A 22,776-nucleotide genomic window follows, 5' to 3' on the forward strand; every position below is an offset into this window, starting at 1 on the left:
CCACAGCTTTCCAAGAAACTCCCAGCCTAGCCGCAGAGCCAAGGGAGAAGCTTGGGCTCAGACCTTCCTTCCTTCTAGCTTCTGGGTCCTCTGGACAGCAGGCTCTGGCCTGGCCCTGTGAGCATAAGAGCTGCAAAGAAGCAGGAATAGTAAACTAGGGTTGGGGAAGACAGAGTACGTCTGAGAAACAGGAGAAAAGGTTTTCAAAACCTGGGAAGGAGACTGTTTTCTTCTCCGTCGCTTCTTTCTTAAAACGATGTCTATTAGCGGAGAACCCTTCTGGCCTTTCACCAACACAAAACCGTAGCAACCAACCTTCTCCTTTCTGCTCTCTTAACGAAGGAGATTGCGACTGGAGACTCGGAACGCTAAACCACCCTCCCCTGGAAGGGATGGGGTTCAAGCCACGCAGGGGTTAACTTTTCTGAAAACACAATTAACTTTTTCCTATCCTGCGTGGAAGGGGAGGGATATATTTATTTAATCACTGGGGGATGGGGTGGTCTCAATCCAAATGCTCCCTCCTCCCTCAAAGCACAGACGCCTCTTTCGCAGATCCTACGTAGGTGGAACGGGACGCGTTGTGTTGTTGGGGAAAGAGAGAGAGAAAGGAGAAGGAGAAGGAGGGAAAAAAAAAAGGTTGATAGGTTTGTGCGCGAGTCCCTCGTGCGGGCTGCGCTCCTCCTGGGTGCTATTTGACAATTCCTGCCTCTGCCATTGGTCAGTGTTGGATCAGATGGTTGTATTTCCTTCTGGCCCTCACTGGCACCTCGCCATCCCCCCTCAGCTAAAACCCAATCTCAGATATACTACTAATAGGCGCGGCGCTCGGACTATAAAACACAACAAATCATAAACCCGGCGGAGCTGCAGCGGCCGTGCGCGCCTCCCTCCCAATGAGTTCCTATTTCGTGAACTCCACCTTCCCCGTCACTCTGGCCAGCGGGCAGGAGTCCTTCCTGGGCCAGCTACCGCTCTACTCGTCGGGCTATGCGGACCCCCTGAGGCACTACCCCGCGCCCTATGGGCCCGGGCCGGGCCAGGACAAGGGCTTTGCCGCTTCCTCCTATTACCCGCCGGCGGGCGGCGGCTACGGCCGAGCGGCGCCCTGCGACTACGGGCCGGCGCCGGCCTTCTACCGCGAGAAGGAGTCGGCCTGCGCGCTCTCGGGCGCCGACGAGCCGCCCCCGTTCCACCCCGAGCCGCGGAAGTCGGACTGCGCGCAGGACAAGAGCGCGTTCGGAGAGACGGAGGAGCAGAAGTGCTCCACCCCGGTGTACCCGTGGATGCAGCGGATGAATTCGTGCAACAGTGAGTGAGGCTCCCCGCGGTCGCCGCGACCCCCGCGCGCCCCCGCCCCCGGGAAACAACTAGCGAGGCTCCCTCCACCCCCCCGCCCCCGCAGCGCCCTTCTCCCACAGGGTGCTGGGTGGGCCTCTCGGCTGGGAGACGGGGGGAAGATGGGCCGCCTGCCCCGGGTCTTCTGCTCTGTCCTCTCGCCCGCAGGAGTTGCAAAGTTTGCAAAGTCCCAGCTGCACTCTGAGCCGGGGGAGCCAGTGGGCTCTCCCGGAGCGTCTGGCCAGGGCTGGGAGTCCCGGGCAGGGAAGGGGGCAGGGACCACAGTCGCTGGCTTTGCTTTCCCTTGCGCCCCCAGCCCTGGTCGCGTCCCCCACCCAAAGACTGTTCCATTAAAAACCGAGTGCGTCATGGGAAGGGGGCGGCGTGACGCTGGCGAGGGAGAGTTGAGTCTGTCCCGGACTGGGTTTCCCTAGGGGTGGGGGAGGCTGGGAAGGATGAGGCACCAGGAAAGGGGTGGTAGTTAGAGGAGGGAGGGAGATTCAGGGGGAACAGACTGAGAGAGAAGTTGGGGGGGGGGTGAAGCAGGCGCCTGGGTCTCAGGTTGGATTATTTGTCGGCCTTAAGTCCCAAATTGATGTCCATTAGCGGGACAAGAAAGTGAGGAGCCGTTAATGCCCACTATGGATCGATCCACGTCATTACGGATTAAGGACCGGAATCTATCACAGGCTAGTGGGGGAGCTAGATAGATGGAAGGAGAGGATGCGTGCGGCCAGGAAGAGACACACCTGGCCAGGACTGCCCCGGCCCTTCCTCCTGGGCTCAGGTGGGATTTTAAACTGCCCTTCCCATCCCCCACCAGGAGTCTAGACCCGAGACGCAGGCAGGCCTCGGAGACCGGAGGGAATCTGGAGGGGGCGCTGGAGGGGTGAGGCAGGGGGGCAGGGACCGCGGCATGTGGAGGGCATCCCGGGACAAGCTAGAATCTGCCAGGTTTGAGGGTCGAGCGGGGGAGGGGGTCTCCAGCCCCGTTGACCCCAGACCTCAGCATCTCCTCTCTGCTAACAGGTTCTTCCTTTGGGCCCAGCGGCCGCCGAGGCCGCCAGACCTACACCCGCTACCAGACGCTGGAGCTGGAGAAGGAGTTCCACTACAACCGCTACCTGACACGGCGGCGGCGCATCGAGATCGCGCACGCCCTGTGCCTGACCGAGCGGCAGATAAAGATCTGGTTCCAGAACCGGCGCATGAAGTGGAAAAAGGAGAGCAAACTGCTCAGTGCGTCTCAGCTCAGTGCTGAGGAGGAGGAAGAAAAACCAGCGGAGTGAAGGCGCTGGAGGGGGGCGGGGGGACGCGAAGGCCGAGGCCGGTGGGGAGACGAGGTCTGCAGAGAGCCCCAAGAAGGCTCTGCGGGCGGGGGAAGCCGGGGCCTGCTCGCCAGCGCATGACAGGCGGCGCCCAGCCCTCTCCGGGACGCCCCCGCCCGCAGAGCTCTTGCCGGGTGCTTAGAGGCCGCGCCGCCCGAACCCACCCGACACCCCCGCGCCCCCTCCGTCTCCGCGGAGGATGAACCCGCCTCAGCCCGATCAGGCTCCACGGTGAGAACTGAGGACTGGACTCACTCGATGTTTCCTGGAAGCAGAGCAAAATGCTCTTGTCCGTGTCGCGTCTCATTCCGTCCATGTCCCTCGTGCACGGTTCAATGGTAGATTCGCAGGCCCCTCAGCGGGGCCTCGAAGACTCCCTGGTCCCCAGACCTCTCTCCCACCCCTCCCTAAAGCCACTGGAAGGAGCACATACTACCTAGAAGTAAGAAGAGGAGCCTCAGAAGAAAACAAAGTTCTATTTTATTAATTTTCTATGTGTTGTGTTTGTAGTCTTGTCTTAGCTCTGGACGTGAAATACTTCGGTAATAATATTAATATTATTAATAATGATGATGATAATAATAATAAAGACGTAAAAACTCGCCGCTCACTCACCTCCGCTCCTCCCCCGCCTCTCCTGCCCCACACCCCCACCCTGTCTTCCCGGTGCCGGAAACTCCGCAGCAAAAGCTGGAGCCCAGCTCGGCCCCAGCGGGCCCGACACGACTCGGAAGTTACAGTTGAGATGAAAGGCTGGAGCCTCCCTCCCGGGCTCCAGCGGGCGCGCCTCGCCGGTGCTGAGGCTGCCAACGGCCTCTCCCGGGGCAGACTTGGGGGGAAAGAAAGGGGCCGTTCCCCTCCATTCTCTAGCTTATCCTCGTTTGTCCGTGGCACGAGGGACACCACCGAGACCCCCCTAACCGGAGCCTCTGCGGAGACTAAGCCAGGCGGGTCTCGTGCCTCAGCAGCGCTTTTCTGGCCTCACGTTCGGGGATGCCCCTGGCCGTGGGCCTGCCCACATGGCCCGATCTCCGCCGTCCTGGGCCATCGGCTTGGGGCCTGTGGCTCTGGAGACTAAATCGGGCTACCGGTGTCTCTCCACCCGCAAGTGAAGGCTCCGGGCGCCCCTTCCTGCCTCAAGAGCTCAGCGAGGAGCAGGGGAATATGAAACCACCGGTAGGCGCCAGCGAAAGGGCACCACTTTCCCCTGCTCCTTGGAGACCTCAGGCCAGGAGGCCAGGTGATAAGCGGTTTGGTCTCATCCCCTCAACCAAAACCGACCCATTCTCTCCCCACCCCCACCCAGGCGGCAATCTGCGGACACTGTTTGCTTCCTCCTCCCTCTCTCTCCTTTTTTATTTTTAAAGAAAATAGCTGCCTGGCAGAGGGGCCCAGCTGCAGCGAACTCCGGCCGCCCAGCGTGCTCAGCAAGGCGCCGCTGGTCCTTGGAACCCCTTCCCAGGGCTGGGCACATTCTAAAACTACCCCGAATGCCAGTGAGGGGCCTCGAGTGGGGCCTCTCAGTGCAATAGCAGGGTCTGGTGAGGAGGCGGGAAAGGGTTCTGCCTTGATCTAAACTCTCAGAATCAGTCTCCAGCGTTTTTTCCCCCTGGCAACTAGGCCCGGAGCTCCTCCTCTGAGGTCCTTGTCTTGCTCTGTCATTTCCTGGACCTGCCTAAGGATAGGGAGGAGGTCAGGAAGAGGGGTCCAAATTTCTAAGGGGCCCAGGAGAAGTGAAAGCTTCTCCTTCCAACCCTTGCCCAGCCCTTTCGGCTAAGCCCGTAAGCTATGGACAAGTCACTGCAACGGGGTCAGGAAGCAGGCCAGGCCAAGCTACCGGGAAACCCACTGCAATAATTGCTTTTCACACACATCTTCCAACCATCCCCTGCCCCCAGTTCCACCCCCAAGTTGGAGATTTGCTAAACCTGGGTAAGGGAAAAGCAACTCAATCTTTGATCATCTACCAGAGTTAAAATAACAATAATGATGATGATGATAAGTGCAAGGAGGACACAAATAGAGACACTAACGCCACGTCTACGAAAGCGAGGAAAGGTTCAGTTGCATCCCTCCCTTAAAAGACTCAACCCGACGGATGAGCCTAGGCCAGGTTTCTCTCTCCCAGGGCGGTTGCAGGGAGCCAGCAGGGAGGCAGCGGTCGCCGCCATGGCGGTCTGTGGCCCGCGCTCCCGCCGATCGCCGGAAGGTGGCGCGCTCTGCTCAGAGGCCGCCGCCAACCTTCTCCCGTTTCTCCCCCTTCTCCCGTTTTCCCCCTCTCTCGGAGGCTCGCATTGAATCGGCCCTAACGATTCTCGGATCGTCATTATTTGTAACCATAGAGCATGAATTACCTCTTGAGGTCATCAGCGAGAATTTACGACTGGTCAACAAAAGCACGTGATTCCCTAACGCCCCCCCATCCCCCTTCCAACCCCCCCCCATATTTGGCCGCATACATAGCAAAACGAAGTACAGTGCATCGCTATAATTCATTAATACATCATAAATCGTGAAGCACAGGGTTATAACGACCACGATCCACAAATCAAGCCCTCCAAAATCACCCAAATGAGCTCGTACTTTGTAAACTCCTTCTCGGGGCGTTATCCAAATGGCCCGGACTATCAGTTGCTAAATTATGGCAGTGGCAGCTCTCTGAGCGGCTCTTACAGGGATCCCGCTGCCATGCACACCGGCTCTTACGGCTACAATTACAATGGGATGGACCTCAGCGTCAACCGCTCCTCGGCCTCCTCCAGCCACTTTGGGGCGGTGGGCGAGAGCTCGCGCGCCTTCCCCGCGCCCGCCCAGGAGCCCCGCTTCAGGCAAGCGGCGTCGAGCTGCTCCCTGTCCTCGCCCGAGTCCCTGCCCTGCACCAACGGCGACAGCCACGGCGCCAAACCCTCTGCTTCGTCCCCCTCCGACCAGGCGACCCCGGCCAGCTCCAGCGCCAATTTCACCGAAATAGACGAGGCCAGCGCGTCCTCGGAGCCTGAGGAAGCGGCGAGCCAGCTAAGCAGCCCGAGTCTAGCTCGGGCGCAGCCAGAGCCCATGGCCACCTCCACAGCCGCGCCCGAGGGGCAGACTCCGCAAATATTCCCCTGGATGAGGAAGCTGCACATCAGCCATGGTAATTCTCGCTCTCTTTTTTGTCTTCTCGGCTTTCCTTCTCTGCGTTTGGGGGGCTGGGGGGGGCAGGCGAGCTTGGCTTTTCCTCAAATATAGATTTATTTTTTTCCAGAGGGGCAGAAGTCACGAAGCGGGGTCTCACTACTGGGGGACAGAGCCAACGTGCTCTTTAGCTGGGGGGTGGAGAGGAGTATTTTTCATAATTTGTTCCTATGTTCGGTTTGGGTTTTATTCTCTCAGCTGTGCTAGCTTTAGGGTGCAGGATGGGGTTTCTGTCATGTGGGGAAGGGTCCTGCTAACCCCCCGAAAATCTGAGACAGCCGCTAGCGAGGGAGGGGCGAGCAGGAAAACGGGCTTTCCAGGGCAAAAGTGCAGGCGCTCCCCTCCCTCCCGGGGCGAGCGGCCGCCTGAGCCCAGCAAAGGGTGAGGCTCACGGAGGGAGCAAGAGACAAAGCCGGGCGCCCTCGCTGCCGGCAGAAGTGGGGGCTGCAGGAGATGGGGGGCGGGAAGGGCGCTCCGACGAGGGCATCTGGAGTGGGGAGGATGGGCGCTGCGGCGAGCGGGGTGCCGGGGACGCCTGGGTCCTGCTCCACGCCCCCTCCCACCCAGGGCCCCCTCCCTTAACCGGAATAACGTTGCCTGGGGCGCTGCTCTGTCTGCTCCAGATATGACGGGGCCGGATGGGAAAAGGGCCCGGACCGCCTACACCCGCTACCAGACCCTGGAGCTGGAGAAGGAGTTCCACTTCAACCGCTACCTGACCCGGCGGCGGCGCATCGAGATCGCCCACGCGCTCTGCCTGTCCGAGCGCCAGATCAAGATCTGGTTCCAGAACCGGCGCATGAAGTGGAAGAAAGACAACAAACTGAAAAGTATGAGCCTGGCGACAGCCGGCAGCGCCTTCCAGCCCTGAGCCCGCCGGGAGGAGCCCTGGGCGGCCCGAGAGCCCCTCCCGCCCCCAGTCCCGGCCCCTCCAGCCTCCCCGCGCTGCCGCCGCCCGCTGGGGACCGGGTCCCACGAGCCTGCCTCACCCCGGCCTTGTGTTACGTTTTTTCGTTTGGTCTTAGGTCTTCCTGTGGCTCCCTCTCTCTTGGACTGGTTAATCTTGTTATTATTGTTAATAATAATATGATAATTATTATTTCCCCCTCCATGCGCCCCTCCGCTCGCCCCAAATCCACCAGTGTTTCTGAATGATGGTGTCTGTGGTTGCCCTCCTTCCCCACGGGAAAAGAAAAGAAAAAAAGAAACTCGCATGTTTAATGTGAACTTCCCCTTCCCCATCAATGTTCTTCTAACTTATTTATAAAGGATGATCGCTGTGTCTTGAGTTTCAGCTTGAAACTTCTCTAAGGGGCAGCAGCTGAGGTGGGGTCGTGCGTAGCACCGGGGGCCCAGCTGAGCTGGCCTCAAAGATGGAGTCGATGACTGTGTCTCTTTCCACCCTCCTCCCGCCCCACACCCCAGGTCCAAGTCTCTCGGTGGCTTGGTCCTGGGGTGGGAAGAGGCCAGGGAGGACCAAAGGGGTGATGTTGAGAAGAGGGAAGGAAAATAGTGAGATTTAAGTTCCTGCCGCCTAGGTAGGCCCCACAAGGCCTGGTCTGGGAGTATCCGGAAACAAAAATAATCCTCAGTGTAAAATGTCTGTGTATTTCTCTGTGAATCCATGGGTCTGGCGTGGAGGGCCCAAACAAAGCTTGTAAATATGGGGATAGTCTGGGTCAGACCCACCCCCTCCCCCTACCCATTTCGCTTCCAAGACCATTTGTGGTGAGCGAGTGGATGCTGTGCTGTGTGTGAAATCTGTCTTTGCCGGGCCTGTCTCAGTGATTCGCTTTTGGTATTTGTTTGTAGCTTTCCTTGAAGTCAAATAAATGTTTCCCCTATTCTACCGCCCTTCCACTTGTCTTTTCTCTGAGGGCCTGCCTCTCCCATCACCGGGCACACCCTAGACCATTCCTGATAGATCTGGTACAGGGAAAGGGAGGCAAGATGCTCACCATCAGTCCCTCTCAGCCACCTAGGTCCATCCCTGGCTTGGCCAGCAGTGCTTGGGCCAGGGGACAAGCTTCTATTCCATACCTGAGGAACTGAGAGGCCCAGAAACCCCAAGTGGGGCTGGGACAAGGGGAAGGCTGAGCTGGACTCCATCCTGGCCTTCTATCAACTGGCCAGAAAGCTTATGGAAGCCTCTTCAAGAAAAGTACTTTGGGCCCAAATCCTGAGCAAGGAGACTCCTGGCCTTTTGGGAGTGATACAGGCCTGCCCAGCCCCATGTCCCCTGCTCCAAATCCCAATTCAGTCCTGTCATCCACTGAGTCCAAAAAGGAAAAAAAAAAAAGAATCACCTCAATTTCAAAGGTTTTCTCTCCCCTCAGCCTTCTCTACATTTATCAAGGGTTCCCTCTCTCCAGGGGCCCAACTGACCTTCCCTCTTGATTAGGAGTTGGGGTCCCTCCTGGAAGACCCCCGGGTTCCCCCTGCAGTCAGGCTGGCCCAGGGCCAGGGCCCAGTCCTCCTCCATCCAAGTCAGCCTCCACCCTGAGCGCAAGAGTCATGTCTGGACACTTACCCGGTCAATCCCTTCCAGCTTGGCCCAACTTCTTAACAGGACTTGGGGGGAGGGGAAGCTGGTGAGGAGGCAGCCGAGGGTCGTGGAGGCTCTACTGGGCCCTCCTTCCCCCTCACCCCTTGACTTTGTCCCCCTTTGTCCATAGCAAACTATCCCAAAAGTCGCTATGACATTTAGATGTCAAATGGATAGGGGTTTTATCTCGAAGTTAGATCGTAAAAATCGCCGAGAAGTCAGACAGATACCCCTCACTGGCTCGAGAAAGTCACGTGAGGTCCATAAAGTTAGTTTTATGGTTTTGGGGAGTTGACACCGCGCGGTATATTTCACATTCTCCAGAATGTTAAGTGACACTTTAACTGCTCGCTGTGGTGGGGAAGGGGGCAGAGGTAGGTGAGCGCTCTCTCAGCCCAGAAGGCGGTGGCGGCAGCCCAGGCCCAGCACTCCGCAGTAAGTCGCTTCCAGCTTTCGCTTTTTCCCTTGTAATTTTGGAGCTTGGAACTGGGGAAGGAAATCTTGCCCCCAGCAGGGCTGTAGGGTGATAAGAGGGGGGAAATTTAGTCTCCTTTTTGCACCAAGTTCTGACAATCTGGGTGACCTGAAGTGGGGCGCTCAGTTGGATAAGGCCTCAGCCGTCGGAGTGCCTGGTTTTTATTTGCAGGAGTGTCTGGACATTTGTGGGGAAAGGCGGTTGTGTGGGTTCCTTCAGTGCCCTTGGAAATTTAGGGGGCTAGAAGGGGAATACGTATTGCTGAAAGAAGGGCCTCTTGTGGGGGCCACTTCGCTGCTGGATATCTTCAGACAGACATCTCCCCACCCCCAGGAGAGGAACTTTATGACATTCATTTGTCAGGGGTGTGTGGGGGCGCGCCGCTGGGCACTTTTATCTGGATACATCTGAGCTGAGAAAAAGCAGGGGGGATTGTTAAGGCAGCGGCTGTGGGCTGCCTTGCACTGGGGCACTTTCTGGCTTTCAGCTCTTTGAACCCCACTAAAAGGGGGTCCTTCTGGTTCTCCATAGCCTCATCAGGGTTATCTAAGATGGGGAGCGAATCACTTTTGCACCCAACTTCAGCCTATTGGCCCCAAGTCATCCCTTCTGCTTGGTTCTAAGAAGGGTCCTGAGATCAGAATGGGGAATGGGCAGAGGGGGGCAATCCCCTCAAATCCAAAACCTAATTCCTGGCCAGGAGTATGGGGAAGGGGACAGCCTCTTCCTTGCTTAGAGGATCCCTGGAAATCCATAAACAAAACTTACGCAAGAACACAGACCCCCACAATTGTCCAGAGGAAAAACTGGACACAGGAGCTGGGAGGGAGAATTGGAAAGGTGCTCTCTTTTTTCTTTCCTTCCCTGCTCTCTTCTCACTGTACCTGTAAAATATCCTTTGTTTTGTGGTGCCACACATTAGAGGGATTTCATTGTTTGACCCCCGCAGGTTGTTATTTTCTAAGAATAAGTAACCTTTCTTCTAAAAGTCAGAGCCTTCATCCCTCCAAATCAATCTCCTAATTTTAAGACCCAGGAGTTTAACCACGTTGGCACTCCTGATTTCTCCAGTCTGCCATCTCCTGATTCAGCTTATCAATTCCCGTGGATGGTCCCTGGGACTGAACATGCGGGCACCTTAGGGGTTTCTAATCTCTGGGACAAGGAAAGGGTCACAAGATCCCCCCACTTCCCAGGAAAGGACCTCTGTTCTTTTCCTGCAGCAGCTATCTTGTCCCCTGTGCACTCCAGTCCCTGCCCAGGCCTGACTTATGGGAAACCCTTTACAGGCTTTGAGAGGAGAGGATAGAGAGTTTGGGGTCTTCACCCTGGTGTGGAGACACATCTAAGAATGGATGGGGCACTGATATTCATGGGGAGACTCTGATCAGCTCCCAAAGGATCCCCAGCACAATTAAAAATACTAATACATTTTGGTGGCATAGCTTCCTCAGGCTTCCACTCTGGCCAGTGCAGATAAGTTGGATGTGTTGCGGGAGAAGAATGCAGCAGGGATAGACTCCAACCTGGGGCCTCCAGGAAACCCTGGTCCTATTGTGCCCCTGGCCTCCCTCTCTCAGAAACCCCAGACCACCAAGTCTGCCCTTGAAGATTTTTTTTGCCCCCTCTCATCTTCTCTAAACTCTGATAAAGAATGTGTGGGGCGGGTGGCCCAGGGACATCTGCTGGGTATATCTGGACAGATTTTCCGGAATGGGAACAGCATCCCTGGGCGGGGGTGCCCACTTCCGCCCCTCGGAGGTCAAAACCCTCGGAGGATTTCCTCCAGCTCTAAGCGGATCATAAAGAACACGCCCTAGTGGGGCTTTCCTCTTCCCCACTTCAGGTTCTTTGGGAAATCTTCTCTCCTGAACCCCAAGAAGGATTCATTGGGGGGCAGATGAGAGGTGATAAGCATTTTTCTGGTACAAGGAGCTCTCTCCTGTGCCCCAGACCCACACCCTTTCCTCTGGCCTTGCCAGGACTGTCTTGGGGAAAGCTGCTTCTCTCCAGGGTTCTTCTCCACCTTCTCTGCCACTCACTTCACCTCCCTGGCTGGATCTGGGCCTCTGAGCTACAGGCTGGTGCCTTCTGCCTGGATCCTTATACCAGCCACAGTGCACACTCAATCTGGGGCAGGGCGCAGGAAGCAGTAGCCAGAGATTAAAGCTGCACACTTTCCCCCTTCAGAGGCCAATCTGACCACCACTCAGCGGACAATTTGATTTTTGGGGTTTTGTTTTATTTGGTTATTTTTTTGTTTTGTTTCTCCGTGGCCACCGGGTGGGAGGAAGTATAAAGAAGTGTAAACAGGAAAACCAGCAGGGCCGGGAGTTCCGAGCGCCCATATTTCACTGGCTTCCTCTCTATAACTGCAGCAGGGACACTTAACCCTTCCCTAGCTAAGAGAACCTATTCATTGAGGGCTGGTGGGCAAGTGGGGGCAGGATTCCAGAGGAAGCTCCTCTCTTGGTCTTGCTCCTCTCCTTTATCCTGAGGTCGGGATGCTGGGGCAGAAGGCAGGATTCGGAACAAGGGAGAAGATGTCACTCAGCACAACCTACCAAACTCAGCCTTTCTCGGATGGCAGAGAGGGCTCTGGCCTATCTGGGCTTCCAGCTTGGAGACCAACCCTGCCAGCCAAGGAGGACAGGGCAAGCAAGAAGCCCTTCCCTCTGTTAGGGGAGAGCCCACCAGTCACCCTTTCCATTTTTGGAGTTTTTCAAAGTAATTTGATTTGGAGGCTGGGATCTGCCCACAGCAGGATCTATTGATTGCTGCAGTGCTGTTACACATTCATATTAATTAATACAGACACTACGCCTGGAAATTGAGTTTTTTTGGGGGGGAGAAGGGAAGAAATGGGGGCCCCTTAAAGAGAATGGACCTTTCTCCCTAAGTGCCCTGGGACTCAGGTTGGAGAGTCCCTCCCCACCACAATCAGAGGGCTGCCCCCATTTTGAAGTTCCTCCACTCCTCTGCAAGGGTAAATTCACCACTGTTGGACTCCTTGCACAGTCTCCTGGGCAGTGGAACTGAACACCTCCCAGGCCAGGCTCTGCCTTGTCACTTAGTTTTCCCCAAGCCCTCCGCTGGAGGGATCCTCTGGCTGGAGTTCCCAGAAGGACCTTTCTGAAGGGTTCACACCTCCTTCCCACCTTTATTTCAACTTTCCCAAGGTGGAAGATTTTTATGGATTTGGGCTTGTTTTGTTTTAGTGTTTGTTGTTGGTGGTAGCGATGTCCTTCCCCCTGCTCTCCTACCCCTCCCTCCAAAAAGTGATTAAAATCTGTTAAAGGATTTAATTAAGAGAGTTAAATGAAAAGGAAGGAGGCGCAAATGAGTTGGGGGAAAAAACCCACACCAAAGCTATTCTCAACGATTAAATCGCCATTTTAACAATATAATGGAGTTTGCATCCTGAAAGGGGAAATCAGCGCTCATATCTCATCAATAATTCATAGAGTCCGGGATCACGCAGAGGTCAGCAGACGGGGCTGCAGCGCCGGCCTACATGGGGCTCGGAGCCGCCCCGCATACATTACCCGCCGCCGGCCACACAGCCGGCACCTCCGCGGCTGCCCGGGCAGGGCCATGCCTACAGGTTTAGGACGATTTTTCGTTCTTTCTTTTGGAGAATTTACCAGGAACCGGACTGTGGGCTCCCAGACGAAGTGGGGGGACTTTGGGAGGGAATTTGGATTTAGGGTAATTAGAAACCTGACAGACCCCGAATGTCACCGCCTTCCCAAGTTTTACCCTCGCCCACTCCCTTTTCTCTATGACTCAAGGGTCTCTGTTCCGTCTCTTCTCACTACATTTCTTCACGGAGAGGGACCTGCACTTTGCACAGCATCCCTCTCTTCTCCCTGGAATGGGATCCAGGCTCGGCCTCGGGCTGGCGGCTCTGCGGTGCCTCCCGGCGGAGCCCACACCGCGGCGGCGTCCACTGCGGCCTCCGGGCGCGGCGCGGGCTTTGGTGGCTGCATCCCTGACCGCGGAGCCCCGGGGGTAAGGCCGAGAGCGCCCCGGGAAGGAGAGGTACCTTGCAGGCCGCAGCAACATAAACCTAGCCACGAGACGAGCCGACCCAGGCCGCGTAAGAGGGAGGCCATCCAACCTGGAGAGAAGCATTTAGGGGGCCCGTGGAGGGGAGCCCCAGCGTGGGAGCACAGGCTCTTTAGGCTGGAAGGCACCATCGAGGATCACTCCTGTATATGGCAGCTTTGGCCTGTGGTTTCCATTCTCTCTTTCTCTCTGTGTCCCTCTTAACTCGCGCTCTCTTTTCTGTTTTCTGACCCCCAAGAGCCCCTAGGGAAGGAAGAAGGAATCCCTCTCTGGTGAGAGGTGGGGGCCTGGGGGGCCATATTTGGCTTCAGGGAAACCGAAAGAACGCAGGTCGCCAGGGTTGCAGCTGCGCCGGCGGAGAGGCAGAAGCTGTAACGTCCTCGAGCTGCCAGTAGAGTCCGCCTTAGACCAAGTTCACAGCCAGGCTGGGGCCTCCAAGGCGCCAGCGAGCGGCGGCGCAAGGTGGCCCTGGGCCAGCTGGGCACGCTTTGCCTGGACAGGGAGCACTCCCTCCAGCCCGTGGGGACTGGCCCCCTCGCTTCCAAGGAACACTTACTCAGGCGCTCTCTACTCTTCACCCCAGAAACACCCTTCTCCAGGTCAGCCCATTGTACCACTCCCATAGGTCCCCTGGCCCTGCGATGCCACCCCCTCTAGGGAACAGGGGCGGGTTGTGAAAAGCGCTCGCAGGCATCCCAACAAGGGGTGCCGGTGAAAATGCGGGAATGGGATCCACCTGGTGCCTTTCTTCCAAGGAGTTATTTGACAATCAAAAAATCGCTTCCCCAAGTCTAAGGCCCTGGTGCTGGTGGAGAGGGGGGAGGGGTAGGCAAAACGTTTTACGCTGGGGTTTCTGCAGCCAGTGCAGCAGAATGAGACCCTGGGCGGTGAGGCCAGTGTTACTGCCCGAGGGGTCGCAAAGTTGGAGGGTCAAAAGTTTACAGCGTGCGTGAGTCGCCGAGGCATCTAGCGGCGGGGGCGGGGTGAGAGAGGAGGGGGCTGTGTGTGAAGAGAGAGCACCAGCAAAGATGCTTGAGGTAAGGAAGACGGGTGGGCTGGGGAGGAGAAGAGGCAGATATCTTGGGAAGGAGAAACTGAGGGAGGAAGAAACCCTTTTTCAAAGCTCCCTGCCAAACCTCCAAAACAAAAAAACGAGTGGGGAACTGCATAAAAGAGAGGTCTCCAGGCCCGGTGACTCCTCTGCGTAATTTTCTCTCCCAAAGATAATCTTTGAGTCACCATATAAAATTTAATTAAAACCTACCCAGCCGCACACATTTTAAAAATCCAATTACACACACATCCTTGCTGGACATGGGGCCAAACAGACTTCCAAGGTGAAGGCCTGATTCTCACCAGCAGCCCCACCCTGCTACCCCCAAAGGGGCCAAATAGTTGGTTCCCCAAACTCCTCCCCCCACCCCCAGGACAGCTGGTTCTTCAGGGTTTCATCCCCTCTTCTCCTTGCTGGGTTCAGGCAGTTGGAATTCATAAGCATGGCCAGGACTAAATTTCCACCCCTCTTTCCAAATTGCTTAGGTTTAAGAACTTGGATATTGAAAGAAGTTTAGCTTGTTAATTTTCTCGCTCTCTCCCAAACCTCCACTTGTATGTTCAACCAGAATCCCTCTTCCAATTTGGAGGAGGGAGGCGAAATGAGAAGGAAAAATACTGAATGGCCTCACAGAGATCTCTTAAACTGGAGTTGAAACAGGCGACCTGAAATGAACCTTGAATCTTTGCATTAAGTTTAGTTCATAACTAAAATGCTTAGAGAGGCTCTATAATTATAACACCAGGGCATATGCCTATTTTTGGTATTTAAATGACTGTTTGTTGCAGTAGGAGATATCATCATTTTCTCTTCCAAGCATTTAATGTAGGAGGTGCGCTGTGGGTGTCTGTCCTGCCAGAACTGAGATAACCTGAGCATTCTTATAAAGATGCTTTATGAGATAGGGCCAGAAGAGACAACGGTTTAATGTCAAATTCAAATCAATTTGACCCCCAATTTTTTTTTTATTATTAAACCAGTGGAGGTGTGCAGGCAAGTTTCTCTGGGGAGTCAGGACAGGGAGCAATTCCTCAGGTCCAGAGGTGTTAGAGGTCAAAACCAGAACTGGAAAATCCTTCTCACCTCCTGTTTCCCCTTAGCCATCTCTTCTTCCTCCTTGCTAGGATAGCATGTTGGTAAATGTACCGCTGTGTGTGATAACTGGCACAGAAGCCCGAGATCCTGGTCTAGAGAGGACTCAAGGTGGGAACGGAGAGTCCTCTGCCACTCATTCAAGCTGGGTACCTAGGGATGTCCTCTCTGGACCACCCCTCCCTGGGGGTATAGCACCCTGCCAACACTCCCCCAGACCTGAACTGGATGGCAAGTGAATCACCTGACCTACCCCTGTGGTTCCCATAGAGGCTGGAGAAAGGGGAAAATGTGTTGACAATCCAGTCCTAAGGATATTAATTCTGAAGGGACAAACCAAATGAAAGTTCTTAACTGTAGCACCTATTTGTTTAGTTCCTGAACCTCCTTATAGTGGTATGTTGGTAGTCAAAGGAGTTACTGCAAAGATGAGAATTGGCTTAATTTTTTTGGGGGAGGGAAGGAGGTTATTGGTTAGTTTTTAGAGAGAGTTAAAGCCAAGTCTCCAGCTTTGACCAGGCAGTCCTGCCTTTCTGTGCAGGTTCCCGCTGTCCTCCCCAAACATGCTGGTCTATGGACCAAACCTCAGCCTGAGAGATGAAAGGGTCATTCCTGGGGTTCTGGCACCACCAAAGTTTTGGCCAAAATGGATGTCTCTGGCACTGGAAGAGGGGACAAAATAGGTGGAGTGTGCAGTGGGGTCTGGCTACAGACCCTGCCACTGCAGTCATTTGGGGGAAAGGCAGGAGGGGTCCTTTGGCACAGGCCTGCTTGGGACCCAGGTCCCCAAGGCCACATTTCTACTCCTCCAGGTGCCAGCCTCCTTCAGAACAGACCACAGAAGGAACCCCACGGAATCCTAACTTCTTCTTTGCCCCAGGAGCCACAGCTGACAAAAATATAGGCATGATGGAATATCAAAGCGGGGGCGGGGCCCATAGAGTCCTATCCGAATGGGACTTTTTGGGTGTGGGGGTTGGGTGAAGGGAGGAGAGGGTTCTGGCAAAAAGTCGAGCTGGAGAGGATGAGCTGAATCAAATTCCTGCTCTGTCATTTTTCTCCCAAGTAATGACCTGCGCAAAATTCAATATGACCGAGCGAACTGCGCGAGCGTATTATAGTAACTGCCTGCTCGTGGGGGAGGCCCGAAGAGGGGTGAACCGCAGGTCACGGCGTCTAAAAATTATTAAAATGTTTGAGAGCCTCGTGACGCGCCTAGCTGTTTAACAAAGACTGCCAAAGTATGAGATTAATACGAAAACTTGCGCTTCAAAAACAAAAACACACCAAAAAAAAAAGTCTTGTTCCGGCCTCCAAAGGGGGCCCGGAGCGCCTCTGCCCGCCGCCGCGGTTCGGTTTTCCGGCCACACAATAATGGACAAGAGGAGCTCCTCGGTGGCCGAGCGGGCGTGCGGGCGGGCCGGCGGCGGGAGGGCGCGGGAGCCGCCCGGTGAGTACCCTGCCCGCTCCCTCCGGGCCTTCCACTCTCCGCGCGGCTGCCGCGGTGCGCGAGCCGGCTGGGGGCTGCTGCTCGGCCCTTCGCTTTCCCTCCCTGGCTCTGCCCCCTCGCCCGCCGACTAACGGTAGAAGATTCCGCGTGGGCTGGCTCGGGTTCGGGGGAGGGGTGAGCCGTGAGGGGTCACGCGAGCAACCTGTGGCTGCCCGGAGGCGCCGGCCAGAGAGCTGCCAAACGACCCGGGGCGCAGGGGCCGTGGCTCCGAAGGCGCGCGGAGCCCCAGCTCTTCTTTATGTTATTATTGCGCGCACTGATGTTAGTGTTCTGGGTTGTGTGGGGCGAGGGGAAGGCAGCCTCCAGCTTTGGCGAAACTCGTCTTGGGAGTCACTGATAAACTCTGCCTCCACCCATCGCGGCTGGACCCGGCTGGGGTGGGGGGAGTGCGCCTCCTTAGGATGGGCAGGTGGCGGCTTCCAGCGCGCAGAGGAGAAAGTCTCCGCGCCCAGTGCCCAGGATCAGCCATTCCCAGCCCTGCAGTGACTCTGCCTCCCGTCCTTCTCTGGGGTGCTCCGGGCACCTGGGCCGCATTCCTTGTGAAGTGTAGAGCAGCAGACAGGCCCAGATGCCCTCCCCAAATTTCGAAACCGACGAGTTGGACGGGTTTGGAGAGCAGGGCAAGTTGAGAAGGACCTGGAGGTATGGGGTGGGGGAGGGGGCCTGACCAGTTGGAATGGGTCCTGGGGCTCCTAAGTGGCCTGTGACAAAACTTGGAACGGAAGCTGCTTATGGCTGGGGGGGCTGGGGGGGGGTCTTACCCAGGCACTTTGTCTGTGGGCCCAGGGCTAGACTTCGGTTTCTCTGGTATACAGATGGGGGTCTGAGCCTACCTATTGGACCTTCTCTTGGCAAAGGTAACGGTTGGCATTCATATAACCGTGTGTGTGTGTGTGTGTGTGTGTGTGTCTGCGCGCGTGCGCGTGCATGTGTGTTTTCAAATATGTGAGCTCAACCTGGCTAAGAGATTGCTGGTGTTAGAAATCAGGCTGATTTCCCAAGGCCAACCTTGGCAATCTAGGTTTGGGATAGAGAGTCAGAGGGTCTCTTGGACCTAATTGCTCGCAGGTGGGTGCTCTCCTCCTACCCACCTGTAAGGGTCCCTTGGCTAGAGTGGGCAGAGAACTCTGGAGTGTGGTGGTTAGAGGGTTGCTTTATTTCTGTATTTGTTAATGAAATTGGTATTATTCTGGTTTGCTCAGTGGGGGTGCAAGCGTTTCTCAGACCTAGGGACATAGCTGGAGGGGCGTGGGTGTGAAAGTAGCGTCTTCTGTGCACACTTTCCCTCACCCTGTGAAGGTCATCAGCGTCATAATCTTGGTATCACTTCCCTCCAGCCCAGTGTACCAGTTAAATAAATTCAACAGTGACGGATTCTCAGGTTCCCCAGATCCCATTTTGGCCTCCCTGCCAGCAGCCCTAGCAGGTGGCCAAGTCAGCAAATACAGGCAGAGAAAACCTGCCTGAGGCTGAAGAGGTGAATTTGGGGTTTCACCCAAAATTTGGGAATTATCCCCTTTTTCTGGCCCCAGGAGGCAAGGGAGGTTGGGAAGGGGCAGAACATCATCTGGCTGCACCTTTTATGGTTCCTCCTCGCCCTTCATTCGGAAATGAAATGCCTTTGATCTTTTTCTCAGGTTGTAAATAGAATTGCCCATCATTAAATATCCGGGAGCCCCATCTGCTTGGTCTCCCAGCATTTTCTTTACAGCTGGTTCTTTCTCTTTTTACCATTGAATTTTTCCAAAAGGACTTTTATGACACCCTCCTTCACACCCAGCAGTTTTTCCCTCCTCCCTTTGCCGAGAGGCGCCTAGGAAAATATCTAGATATTCGTTTGATCACAAACTAAAGGCTGCGAGGGGCATGGGGAAGTCGATTGGGGTTTTGTTTTTCTTAAAAAAAAAAAAAAAGTCCTGGGGGGAGGGGAGGGGCGAGAGGGCACCCAGAAGGGCCTGATTCTGACTTCGCGGCAGCCTCGGGATGACCCTTCCTCCTTTTGTGCTTAGCTAATGTTTACATCTCATAATTCATGCGCCGCCGAGAGTTGCGCGGCGGCCGCGAGGTTCGCGTCCTTCTGCGGACCGGCTGCTTCTATTTCTCGCTATTGCAAGAGAGTTGAAAACCTTGTGATTCCAACAATGGACCCGCAGTGATTTTTCCTGCTCTCAGAGTTCAAAACTAGAACAAAACGAAATAAAATCAAACCACTCAAACCACGCCCCAAACGAAGAACACACGGAAAGTAGGAGAACTGGAAAATTTCTGGGCCAAGAAGATCTGTCTGTCTTCTGTATATACCCTGTAGATCCGAATTTGTGTAAGGAATTTTGTGGTCACAAATTCGTATCTAGGGGAATATGTAGTTGACATAAACACTCCGCTCATTTTTTTCCCTGAAGAAATTTTTTTTTTCCTAAATGAGGATGATCCGATGATGACCTCGCCAAGACTTTCCTTTTTTGAATTTTTCTTCCTCTTTCTTTCCTCCCGCAACTGGTTAGAGATGAAGGAATCATTTACCTGAAATCTTCCCATGCCTGTCCCCAGGAGCCTTAGTCCTCTTTTCACGTCTTTTAAGAGGTTAATGTTGATGATGTTTTAAATTTATTCTCTTGCCTCAAGCCCATCTATTCTGTATTCTGGGCTCAGGGACGCTTTACTGAAAATCCCAGAAAAAATGGTTATTGTCTTCAATTGTGCCAACGCGAAGGAAATTCACTTTTCAAATGGACGCTGAGGTTGCCTTTCTGCTTGGGTTCAAAACACGATGCCCTGGAAATACATAATTACCAAGGGGAGTTAATATAAGTGTGGGGGTCACCTCTAGGGTCCCTATCCCAGCATTGAAAGGCTGTGAGATTCCTGTTCGCTGTGGAGGCGGCATTAGCTGCAATTAGAATGTCTGGATTCGGTGGTTAGGATTGCTCCTGTGGTTCTGGGATTAGCAAATTGCTATTCAGTTTGCTCTCAAAAGTTGCAGGTTGTTTACTCCACTGCTCACGTTCAGGGTGGGGGAACCAAGTCATTCCTCCTGGCGTGGGTTATGTGGGGTAAGGGGAGGAGAGAATAGGAGAGGGAAACAGACGGACTGACTGACACAGCCAAACTAATAGCGCAGCTAAATGCGATTTGGAAGGCGAGGTCTCCCCGAATTAGTGCATGAATTTCCTATCGATCCGCCCGCGGTTCCATTCATCTCTGACAAGTCCCTCCACGCACCCTCCCCGCTGGTTCCCAACGCCTCCTCTCTCAGCCCCTCCCTGGTTGGCAGCCGAGCCGAGCACGGTGCTAAGCGCCCCTTAGCCCACTGTGGGTTCCCCTCTCTGGATGGAACCCCAGTCACCCCTCATTTAAGTCCCTGCATAGACTCAGGGGGCTTGGGCCCCCTCCGGCAGTGGGGAGCATATTGGGGACCTATGGGAGGCAGCGAGTGCTGGGTGGAGGTGAGGAAGAACTGGAGGAGCTACACCCGGAGCCCCAACTTCTAAGGGGGGGGGTCCAGGGACTGCGCGCGCTGCTCGGCGCCCCAGCAGGCCCCCTGATGGCAACCTGCGCGGTTCTCGCTCATCCCGGGGAGCGCAGGGCGAGGAGGCGGTCGCCCCGCAGGAGCCCTATGTAAATCCTGGTGTTGGGTGGGTGGGGAGAGGGAAGAGAAGAAGGGGAAATAAGCCTCTTTGGCTGGAGTAGGGTCCGGGTGAGCAGATTTCCTTATCCGGGAATCGCAGGCGGGGCGGCCATTGGCTCCGGGGATCACGTGGGCCCCTAACTTTGTTCACTTGACAGTAAGTAGGAGGGCTTTCGGAAACAGGAAAACGAGTCAGGGGTCGGAATAAATTTTAGTATATTTTGTGGGCAATTCCCAGAAATTAATGGCTATGAGTTCTTTTTTGATCAACTCAAACTATGTCGACCCCAAGTTCCCTCCGTGCGAGGAATATTCACAGAGCGATTACCTACCCAGCGACCACTCGCCAGGGTACTACGCCGGCGGCCAGCGGCGAGAGAGCAGCTTCCAGCCGGAGGCGGGCTTCGGGCGGCGGGCGGCGTGCACCGTGCAGCGCTACGCGGCCTGCCGGGACCCCGGACCCCCGCCGCCCGCTCCGCCACCCCCGCAGCCCCCGCCGCCGCCCAGGCTGTCCCCTCGGGCTCCTGCGCCGCCGCCCTCCGGGGCCCTCCTCCCGGAGCCGGGCCAGCGCTGCGAGGCGGTCAGCAGCAGTCCCCCGCCGCCTCCCTGCGCCCAGAACCCCCTGCACCCCAACCCGTCCCACTCCGCGTGCAAAGAGCCCGTCGTCTACCCCTGGATGCGCAAAGTTCACGTGAGCACGGGTGAGTGCGTGGGGCCCTTCCCCTCCCACCCCGGCGCTGTACACTGCAGGGACGCGCAGGCTTGGAGGGGGGGGGGGCTGGGAGAAGCCAATTGTCCCCGCTATAAACTCGCCATTGCCGGAGATTTACGGTCGCCTGTTTTCAGAGCCACATAATTACATCCCCCATAAATTTTTATGGCCTGGTGGGCCCCGCGCCTTTGAAGTCGGTTCACCATCCTCTTTGCCATTCTCACCAGCGACTTTTTCGCCAGGGAGATGCCGTCTCAGTGAAGTTGGAAGGCCGGGGGGTGGTGGGGCGCTGGGGCGGGGGGAGGGGTCATCTGTATTTAAGCGGAGAGTTGAGTCAACTCCCAGTATTTATTTTTCCCTTTCTTGCCTCTAATCGGACTCTTCGGCTGGACAAGTGGGCAAAAGTTTTTGCTGGAGGCAGGCACTGCTTGGAATCTGAGCAGCGAGGGTGGAACTAACAGAAGAAGGGTTTGGGGACGCCCCCTCCCTCTTTCACCCCGCATTCTCACCCCCCCCCCGGCCCTAAGCCAGGGGTGCACGGGGTGTGGGGAGCGCCTAAAACCTCGTAAAGATTTCCCACTCGCTCCCATGCCCACCCCCTCCAGACACCCACAACAACAGCAGGAAAACAAATCTCCAAAACTCGGAGACCTCTTTCTCCTCCTGGGGGCCGCTCCCTTCCCTTTCGCCCCCCACCCCCCTCTGGAGGAAGAAGAGGTGGGGAGAGGAGGGCGGGAGCCGCTGTTTGCTGGAAGAAAGGGCTCTCCCCCTCCCTTTCGGGGCAATAAAACTTTCTCTTTCTCCCTCTCTCTGTGTGTGTCCAGTAAACCCCAATTACGCCGGCGGGGAGCCCAAGCGCTCTCGGACCGCCTACACTCGCCAGCAGGTCTTGGAGCTGGAGAAGGAATTTCACTACAACCGCTACCTGACGCGGCGCCGGAGGGTGGAGATCGCCCACGCGCTCTGCCTCTCCGAGCGCCAGATCAAGATTTGGTTCCAGAACCGGCGCATGAAGTGGAAAAAAGACCACAAGTTGCCCAACACCAAGATCCGCTCCGGTGGCACCACAGGCGCAGCCGGCGGGCCCCCCGGGCGGCCCAACGGAGGCCCCCCCGCGCTCTAGTGCCCCCCCCCGCGCGGCGCGGGAGCCACGGACCTCGGGGAGGGCGGGTTGCGGGGCGGGAGCCGGGGAGAGATGCGGGAGGGGACCCTGGGGCCCGGGCCCCCTAAAGCATACCTGCCCCCCCCCCCATTTTATCTATTTACACGAATAAACGCAGAGGAGGGGGAGGGGAAGCTTTATTTATAGAAATGACAATAGGGAGCCGAGCGAGGCCCCCCAGAAGCAAGGTTCAAGTCTCTTGCTTTCTTCCTTAAAAAAAAGAAGAAGAAGAGGAAGAAGAAGGAAGAAAAAGACAGAAAGAGAAATAGGAGGAGGCTGCACTCCTCGTTTTCAGCTTTGGCGAAGATGGATCCGCGTTTCATCTTTAATCACGCCAGGCCCAGGCCCATCTGTCTTGTTTACTCTGCCGAGGAGAGCGCGGGCCTCCGTGGCGACCATTACCTCGACACCCGGCTAACAAATGAGGCTCGGCTCGGCCGCCGCCTCTGCTGCTGCCGCTGCTGGAAGACAGCCTGGATTTTCTTTCTTTGTCCCCCATTCCTGACACCCAGCGAAAGCACCCTCTGACTGCCAGATAGCGCAGTGTTTTGGCCACGGTAACAAACACACACATAACCTTCCTCCCCCCTTCGCGCCCTTTCACGGGGACACTGACTGCTCATCCTCTTCCACCCAGGGCTGGGATGGGGGCAGCAGGAAGGGGGAAAGTGGAGGGGTGGGGGGCGGCCT

At 56.0% G+C, this 22,776-nt stretch overlaps 3 protein-coding genes across 3 annotated transcripts; all 3 read left to right on the forward strand.

The window, feature by feature from the left end:
- Positions 1–668: 668 nt before the first annotated feature.
- HOXB6 (homeobox B6) lies at positions 669–2,627 on the forward strand (the record flags this gene model as incomplete). The annotated part of the gene is made up of 2 exons (XM_084236471.1): positions 669–1,311; positions 2,368–2,627. Exons 1-2 carry the CDS (start codon positions 897–899, stop codon positions 2,625–2,627), a joined length of 675 nt encoding a protein of 224 aa, XP_084092597.1. The 5' UTR covers positions 669–896.
- A 2,610-nt stretch (positions 2,628–5,237) lies between these two features.
- On the forward strand, positions 5,238–6,711 carry HOXB5 (homeobox B5; the record flags this gene model as incomplete). The annotated part of the gene is made up of 2 exons (XM_084236697.1): positions 5,238–5,799; positions 6,464–6,711. 2 exons carry the CDS (start codon positions 5,238–5,240, stop codon positions 6,709–6,711), a joined length of 810 nt encoding a protein of 269 aa, XP_084092823.1.
- Positions 6,712–20,359: 13,648 nt separating this feature from the next.
- HOXB4 (homeobox B4) lies at positions 20,360–22,047 on the forward strand (the record flags this gene model as incomplete). Its single annotated transcript, XM_084239417.1, has 2 exons — positions 20,360–20,913; positions 21,749–22,047. The coding sequence occupies exons 1-2, from the start codon at positions 20,457–20,459 to the stop codon at positions 22,045–22,047; spliced, it is 756 nt and encodes a 251-aa protein (XP_084095543.1). The 5' UTR covers positions 20,360–20,456.
- Between the last annotated feature and the right edge of the window lie 729 nt (positions 22,048–22,776).

Source organism: Talpa europaea, assembly GCF_964194135.1.
Source record: "Talpa europaea genome assembly, chromosome: 7".
Taxonomy (NCBI): domain Eukaryota; kingdom Metazoa; phylum Chordata; class Mammalia; order Eulipotyphla; family Talpidae; genus Talpa; species Talpa europaea.